General features: G+C 40.2%; 1 protein-coding gene across 5 annotated transcripts in view; it reads left to right on the top strand.

Moving 5' to 3' along the window:
- The window catches only part of DMD (dystrophin), a 1,961,037-nt gene that overhangs the window by 483,748 nt on the left and 1,468,194 nt on the right, over positions 1-9,095 (top strand). For all 5 annotated transcript variants that reach the window (XM_025200207.1, XM_014518487.2, XM_025200208.1 and 2 more), the window contains exon 7: positions 7,197-7,315. In XM_025200207.1, coding sequence (XP_025055992.1) covers positions 7,197-7,315 — 119 coding nt within the window. The remainder of the gene's footprint in view (positions 1-7,196; positions 7,316-9,095) is intronic.

Below are 9,095 nucleotides of genomic sequence, written 5' to 3'. Positions count from 1 at the left end.
TATATATATATATATATATATTCAGTGTTGGTAATGGACATTTTTACTGAAAGCTTTATCAAACCATGATCACAGTGGTTCCCAGAATAAAGGACTTTTGTAAATGAATAAATAAATATTAAGACTTGCTCAATATATGAAAAACAGTCATTCTTTGAGGTCAATGAGGTGGGGTCTTCATTCTGGACAGAATTTCCTCTTTTCCTTCAGGTGCTTTTGATTAACTAATTTTTTTGTCCTCATTGTCTGATAAATGAGTATCACTCATTCGAATTAGGAACTGTTACTAAGTGACTTAAAATGAGATATGTCCAAGTCACTTTTAACACTGAAAGTATTCAGAAATCAGTCATTATAATACATGAAACAAACTAAATGAAACTATTTCTCTTTAAATATTCATTTATTTCATTTTGTTTTTGTAGCTGGGAATAAAGGGTATAGCCACTCTGACTTATTTTATTAAAATATTCAACATTTGGGGTAACAAATTTGTTTCATTTTGTTTTCCAGAACAATTTTACTTTTTGAGACTATTATTAAGCAGAATCCATCAGCTCTTCAAGTTTAACTGCCATAAGCACCTTGGAGACTGAAGATTTTTTAAACTTTATTTTATGCCCCATGTGGAAGAACCTTATAGATTACCCTGACCATATTCCTAGTGGATAAAGAAGCAAAATAGAAGTATATGCACATTTTGCTGGTTTTTTTCTTCCTCTTAGTGTTTTTAAACTGGATTTTTTTTCTTACTTTTTATATTCATTGTTTATTCCTACTATGTTTTTTTCTGATTTTTGAATTATTATTTTTTTTCACAGTGTTTGGTAAAGATCCTCCCTAAGATTCCCCCCAACCCCTAAACCACCTAAATATCTATCCCCTGATCACTTCTCTGCTGTGCTAATCAGCCTGTGTGTAGTGGAGGTCCCTGCCTGCTCCTGGGGTCCCTGCAGATCATGCCACCCATGCATGCAAAGTGCTGTCAGGCAGCTGCAGGGCCTGATGGGGGCTGTATTCCAGTTTGTTGGGGTAGCACAGGTTGCAGGGAGTCCAGGAGCAGACAGCTAGGGTAATCCCCCAACCCACCAGTGCTGCTGCCACTGCTTTTGGGTTAATTGAAGTGGCAGGGCAGCAATCTGGGGGTGGAAGGGCCAATTGTGAGACGGAAGGGGGATCCAGGAGTTGATGGAGGGGGGGCAGAGGGAGTGATCCAAGTGGCATGCCCCACTTCCTGCCTGGTCTATGTTGTGGTTAGAGAACCAGTGAGCAAGGCAGGCACAGGGCAGACTTGCAGCCCCAAGATGCATCCCTGCTTACCAGCCCTCTCGTAGCAGGTCAGAGCAGTGCACATTAGTGTGTTAAACCTGAACATGTGACTGCTCACTAGCACTAGTTAATCTTAACGCAGACTGAAGGTGTAGTTACACATATCAATAAACTTGTACTAATGTTAAGAAATAGCAGTTGGTGTTAAAGTTAGTACGTGTTTTGAGCGTCTGCACATTATGGACTTATACCCCTGTGATGTGCACTGCTCTGACCCACAGGTAAGACAGTCATGGAAGACAATTACTCATGACTGTGAGGAATGACCAAAGAAGTAGCAAGCATGTGGCTAGGAGCCAAGTTAGCTCTGTGCCTGCCTGCCTCACTCCCTGGGGCAGTGTAGGGGCCCCAGATTGGGACTCTGCTAGCCCCTGGGTACCCCCTGGCTTGGATTGGGCCTATGTCACTGCCCTACCCTCCTGATCTAGCCTGCCCTCTCCCTGCTGGCCCAGATCAGGCCCACCCTCCTCCCCTCCCCCGCCAAACCAGCTCACCATCCTCTGCTGCCCTGGATGGGCCCCCACTCAGCCCAGATCTCTCCTGCCCCCCCGTGTCCCCCCAGCTCACTTGCGGCTCCTGGCACTATCCCAGGGAAGCAAGCAGGGAAGGGGAACCCACTTGCCGCGGCTGGGCTGCTAGCAGTCTCTGGGCTGGGCTCAGCCCAGAGAGCAGTGGCAGCAGTGGCTGGGCAGGCTGCCAGGCAGGTTCCCCTTCCCTGCCTTCTCCTCTGGGACAGTGCCACCAGCCACAGTTGAGCCAGGGGACATGTGGGAGGTGAGTTGTGAGTGCTGGGGAAGCAAGAGGAGCAGGGAGGGAAAAGGGGGAAAGCTCTGAGGCAGAGGTTGGGGCCCCAAAAGGTGGGGGTTAAGGAGACAACCCTACAGGTGAGGAGGGAGCTTCAAGTGCCAGGGTAGAGGGGGTGAGCCCCAGTGGATGGAATAAGCCAGAAATGTGCGGGGGGGCATCCTTACGTCTAGGGCTCTGCCAGCTGCCCCTGCTGCCACTCTAGGGGGAAGACAGTGCGTTCACCTGGTCTGGTCTTGGGCCTGTTGGTCTAATGTGACTGCAACATGAGCTTCACTAAACCAGTTAGGCTATGTACAGACATTCAAAAAGCCTGGGGTGGAATCAATCTAAGTTACATAGTTTTCTATAAGTTTTGTATGCCTAACTTCTGTTCTCTTATGGGTATAGACTAGTTTTCTGATCATTTTTACCAGTAAAATGTAATGTCTGTACCTGGCCTTAGGGTTCATCCTTACTGGAAGAAGATTCTCTGAGCCACTCAGAAGGCCCTTAGCTCATGTTTTCCTTCTGTAATATGTAGACCCTCCTGTTCTAAGAACTTTTAACACATATGTAAGGTAACATATAACAACCCCTGAGCAGTCCTAAGAATTAGCTCTTGCTTACTCTAACGTGTAAGATCTCATGTAATCATGTCCTTTGTTAGGGCTGTGTTTTTTGCTGTAGAGGCTTGGAGTTGGTTGGATCCTTTCCAGCAGATGGTTCTCTGCTTCCAACAAGGGACCTGTTGGGAGACAAATATGGCTTTTGGCCAAACCTGGCCCAAGTTCCCCTCCATTTTAAATTAGAGTAGATGGAGTTCTACAGTAACATTTCCCACCCACATGTAGTCTTCTGAAGTCCAAGCCATCCATGGCTGGAGATACCTGGATCTCATTTCTGTCCAGCTTAATTTCCCGAATATACATTTTCCTGGAAGCTGGTAGGATTCAAAGTGTAGGTGAGTGTTGTCAACTGCATCCCTGCTGATGATTGCATGCTTTTGGAAATATATCAAGCAGAGAACTTGTGAGGATATTTTACCTTGCTTTGTACCAGTTGAACCTGTACCAGTAACAGGAACAGTACTGTACTGAACCAGTAACAGGAACAGTAAATGGGTTTAAATCAGTTTCTGATTACTTAAACCAGTTTATGTGTAATGTCTGACCCTAGCCAAGGAGTGGATCAAAGTTGCTCCTTTATGCTTTTTATCTTCTACTGCCCCTTGAAGCTACAAATCCTTGTATTTTAATGTCTTAATAAGTGAAGCGTATCTGGTAATGGCATTGCTATTTTATTTTGTTTCCATAACATTACTTGCCTCATGCAAGCACATTTTAAAATCTTATCCCGTAATGACCCTGGGGATTGTGCTTGACAGCATCAGTCTTTGAATGTAGACCCATTAGGTGTCAAAAAGACATCATACTGAAAAGCTGACACCTCAAACTGCCATTCAGATATGCATATCCTAGAGCTGGGGTCACTTACTTGTTTCCTGACAGAGAAGAAACCTGAAAAATTAAGTCATTTTTTTAAATGAGGAGAACCGTTTTTTAAAGTCCCCCACCAGGTTTTTTGTTCTTGTTTGTTTGGGGTTTTAAGCTTTGTGTTTTTGAAAGACGATCCTATTTTTGCAGGACAAAATGGATGCCTCTATGTATTGTCTAATCAAATTAGAATTAAGAGGTCCCCTTTCTCTACTTCCATCCATTTTACTGTTGATAATATAAATAAACCCTGTTTCTCCCAAGTTCCCCATCTAGTCAGTGGCCTATTAGAAAGTCTTAGTACCACCCTGAGGTAGTATTCTCTCATGGTGTTTTTTTCTCATGTACATTGCATGTAATTTGTTTTTTAAAAACTGTTTGGTGGTAGATGCTGGCTGTATGGTTACAATCCAGCAGATCAGCACAAAAAATGTTAGACCCCAACTCCATGTGGCACCCAATGACTTGGGAGATGACAATCCAGTTGCCCATGGATTCAGTTACTCAGAGAGCAAGCAGGGAGCACACATTGCTCGCAACAGCTTTATTCAGAATGGAGACAGCTTTGGGCAAAGGTCCCAAAAAAACAACAAACCAGGGACCTGTCATGAACGTTAGTTCTTTTCACATTACATACACTTTGGTTCATGCTCATTAACGTTTACTCCACCTTTGCCCCTCCTTTGTTCCACCCATCCCTTCTCCTATCTCAAGCTCCGCCTCTGTTTACTGTTTACTTCACTAGCATGGAATTGCCTATGCATTTCATTCATTTACATGCCTTTTTGCTACGAGCGCATGCTTAAGACTGTGAACCTGGCTTCTCCCGGTCACTTGCCGTTTCTTGCTGATTTCAGCACCATCTCCAAGGTCTTGCTTCTGCTTTATCTGCTGATGATAGCTGGTGGGCAGCATCCCGTTCTTTTATACAACGGGCTCTATACTTTGCAACACGACTCCATTGTTAGAAAAATGCTTGCCTAAGTGTTTTGCAATGTTACTTTTAATATCTCATTCTGCCTTGTGGTCAGCAGCTTTGGTAAGACACAGACTAAAGCCTTTTATTCAGCTGCAAATCCAGTGTTCCCCAAGACCCAAATACAGTCACCCTAACAGAAAACATTAAGCCCTATAATATAGCCTTGTTTTTTCCTGCACTTCTTGAGCATATATTGATCCATTAAGATACAAGTCTATCCGAAAGAGTAAAAAAATCAATGACCTTTTTGTCGTCCTCCTGTTTAAAAATGTCAATCCTTCTTGACAGAAAGAGACAGGATACTAGAGTCTGGGCAAATTCAAAATTATCACCTAGCATGCACAACTTAGAAGCTGGATATAACTGAACATTCATGAGATTACTTTGTGTATAAGATGACTTCCACACTGAAATGATATGACAGTACATCATCCTTTAAAAAAACACAAACATCAATAGCTGTACAGAATTATTCTCTTTTTCTAGAAGTTTCCCAGAAGCAACAGTACTATTTAGGAAAGAGTACATTACACCATTTAAGAACCTATGTATTTATTAGCTAACAGTTGCATTTAAATTATGCTACTTGAAACAACACACACTTGAATAGATATACTTAAAATGTCATAACAAATTCTTTAAAAAATTTATTTTGGGAGAAAAATATCTTGCATTCTTTAGTTTCAATCTTTATTTTTCTGCTGCTGAAAGCCTTGCCCATGTGATTAATCTTTTACAACACAATAATGTCATTTATTTCTAATACAAGGCCTTCAAGAAGTTCAGAGACTCTAGTGGTGGCTATAGATGTACGAGTAAGTTAAATGCCGACATCTTGATACAGTACAAATATTGTTGTAATCATCAAGTCTTTTTTGTTAAACTTTTGTAAGGCATGAAATCTTATATTTTGAAAGAGACACAGTGGTAAGAAGTAATTAGGTCTGTGTTTCATAGGTGCTGACTCTGTGGGTGCTCCAGGGCTCAAGCACCCACTGAAAAAAATAAGCAGATGTTCAGCACCCATGAAATCATGCTTGCAGATGTTAAGAAAAAAAACAAAAATGCATTTTACTGGAAGAAGCAGTGTGTTACTTCAACTGGGCTCTGCACTGTCTGTAAAGATCAGGCGCTTCAGCAGAGCTTTCTGGCACTTTTAACTAAGGCTGATTCAATCAATTAGCAAGTAGCTATTAGATAAAAGTGCCAAAAAGGCTCACCTAAAACGCCCAATCTTTACAGATGCTGCAGAGATGGGTTGAAGTAATGTGCAGCCTCTTTTGGCCATGCACGGGACTTGGCATGTGGGTACATGCCAAGTTAAAAGTAAAACACCATTTTGGGATGGGGCATTATGTCTGCGGAAAAAGAACAAAGTTGGCGCCTATTTTGTGTTTACTTAAAGGTTGTATTGATTGTCAAACCAGTTATATTGGGATGTAAATACCACAATTAAAAGCACATTCAAAATATGAAGCATGCATGTGCATGTAAGATGAGATTTTATTTTAGAAAAACAGCTTAACAATTTTTAAAGTGATCCCTTTTGTGTCTTAGGAATAGACACAGTGTTTTACATGCCACATTCTTTGTGCTTGTTCTCCTTGCCTTTCCTGTAGGTGTTAGTGTCTTTCTGGTCCCAGAGGGAATGTCACTGTCTTTGCTCCTAATTGACAGTTTAAAACTTCTGCCTATGGAAGTCAAACACAGCAGAGAAATTTACAATGCAGTTACTAAGAAATAATGTAATTATGACTATGAAAATTGCTTCTTTCTCCCCAGAACAAATCCAAGTGCAAGGGAACAGTGTAACTGGGAAAACTAATACATGAATAGCATATCATTCCTCTGGTCTCCTGAGACCATTTCAGTGTATTACAAGATGCTGATAAAATACAAGCCATTTCTATGGATTCTAATTTGGAGATGTACATTTCAAAGTTATTGTTTTTATTTACTAAATAATGAAATACATATGTCATACATTATCATAACCTTTTAATAAGAGTAGATAACCTACTTGTTTTATTCCCATGTAAAATCACATATTAGAACTCAGTCAGAACATTTTCTGTATCCAAAAACAAATAAGTAGTTGTTTCAATAAAAGATATTACCAAAAAAATAATCCTTCGCTCCCCAATAATGTCAGTGCTTTCCCCAAGATTGTATGCATATTGATTAAACTCCAGTATACGTGATTACATTTTCAGAGTGCCTTATAACAAATTCAGATTTCCTTATGGGTAACTCTTACCTGAAATGTCAAGTATCATAAATTACTAAAATTATTTATATTGCAAATAGTAACACAGATAATACAATGTTCCAGTTTGTATATCTAAGTTGTAATTCCACCATGATGGTTCTGCCTCTGTTTATGAAAAATTTAACTTATACTTTAGTGCTTCACCAATATCAGTTGAATTCCTTGGATAGACTTAGAGCTTTTTATTCATCTGAGAAATATGCATTTTTACATAAAATATATTAACTGCTGTTTTGGATGGAAATGATCTAGAATTAAATCAAATAACAGGGTGGACAGGGGTTGTTTGATTGCTCTTTTTTATCAGTCACATCATAATTCTTTTCTTTCTTTTTTTTAGACCAGATCTGTTTGATTGGAACAGTTTGGCTTCCCAACAGTCAGTGATACAACGATTAGACCATGCATTCAATGTAGCTAAACGGCACTTGGGTATTGAGAAACTCCTTGATCCTGAAGGTTAGTGCAAATCATGTACTATTTTCAAGATGGAAAATCAATGTTTCATGCATTTGAGTAAAAAGAATATATTTGATGTCTATGCTAAATGATTTAGCATTTTGAAAGATTGAGAATAAATGGAAGATATTACTGCAGTTTACCTATCTTTAAAGGTTGATTTGTTTCCATTAGTACAGCATAATGAGTCAATGTATTCAGATTTCAGGCCAGCATTTTACCATATGAACACTGAATTTGGCATCTAAAAAGGGTTTGGTTTTTTTTTCTCTTTCTCTAAGCCCATATTACTTATAAAGGGCTCTTAGGTATTCATCACCTCTGAAAATCTGGCTTAAGTATGTATTCAAATTGCAAGCATTCATATTTTAAAATATTGTATAAGTAGCTACAATATAATTTTATTTGAAATGTATGTGGTTTGAAATAGAAAGGTAGGGTGTGTGTTGAGTTCATTGTGGTTCGGACATTTTGTATTGCAATGACATAGTCATAAAAGTAAACTGCCATAAATATTAGTATTTTGTTTAGCATGTGCCAGTTCTAATTGACTTGAAGATATTTTGCCAATTACACATGAAATAGATCAGTTTTGGTCTAACTCGGTAGGATTTCGATATTGACTTTAGAGTTAGTGCTGACCATTTCTGAAAATGCTGTCTTTCATTCATAAAACACATGCATTTTTATAAGTTAATATGACTTGGAAGGATCTCAGTGCACACAGCATTCCCCAGGTCTTTGTACTGTGTGGTGTGCTTCTTAAATTTGTCCAACTTTCTTTATCATAGGAAAAATAAAGAATCATGCTGGTAGAGAGCCTTGAAAGCATGCTCTAATTCTGCGTGGAAAACTCTAATAGCTGTGTTATTTCTCATTCCGTCTATTAAACCAATAACAAAACTATTCTTTCTGGTTCTTAGATTTGTCAAGTGATCTCCTCGTACACTAAAAACTTGATATCCTGGCTGTATTGAAGTAGATTCAAATCTTCCATTGACATAAGTGCTTTATTTACTTGAATAGAAGATGAACCTTATTATAAGATGACGCCCTCCCACCCCCACATAATTATATTCTATATATGGGAAATTTCTAAATATTCCCACTAGGGGGAATGCCTTACTGGACCTGGTATTGTCAATGGGGGATGACATGGTAGGAGACCTACAGATCGGTGGTCACCTGGGGGACAGTGATCACCAAATAATAGAATTCACCATAAGACATTGAGTGGGTAAGGTAACTAGTACCGTGAAAGTGCTGGACTTTAAGAAAGCTGACTTAAATGAACTCAGGCGTTTAGTCAAGGAAGCACTGCAGAGTAAGAGTTTTAAAGACTTCGGAGCCCAGGAAGGTGGCTGTGCCTTAAGGAAATGATCCTTCGGGCACAGAGGGAGACGATCCCGATGCGGGGGAAAAGGGGAAAAGGGGCCAAGAGGCTTCCTTGGCTGACCAGAGAAATCCAGAGCAGTCTACGGGCTAAAAGGGGGCATATAAAAAGTGGAAACGGGGAGAGATTACTAAAGAGGAGTATACCTCCTCTGCTCGCGCTTGTAGGGAGGCAGTTAGACAGGCCAAAGCTACCATGGAGCTGAGGATGGCATCCCAAGTTAAGGATAACAAAACATTGTTCTTTAGATATATAGGGAGTAAAAGGAAAGCCCAGGGTGGAATAGGACCTCTACTAAATGGGCATAAGCAATTGGTGACGGACAGGGGGGACAAGGCTGAACTCCTCAATGAGTTCTTTGCCTCAGTGTTCCTAAGCGAGGGGCAA

Source organism: Alligator sinensis, unplaced genomic scaffold (genome assembly GCF_000455745.1).
Source record: "Alligator sinensis unplaced genomic scaffold, ASM45574v1 scaffold746_1, whole genome shotgun sequence".
Classification (NCBI taxonomy): domain Eukaryota; kingdom Metazoa; phylum Chordata; order Crocodylia; family Alligatoridae; genus Alligator; species Alligator sinensis.
The sequence above is the reverse complement of the archived record's forward strand: the minus strand, read 5'-3'. Positions and strand labels throughout refer to the sequence as shown.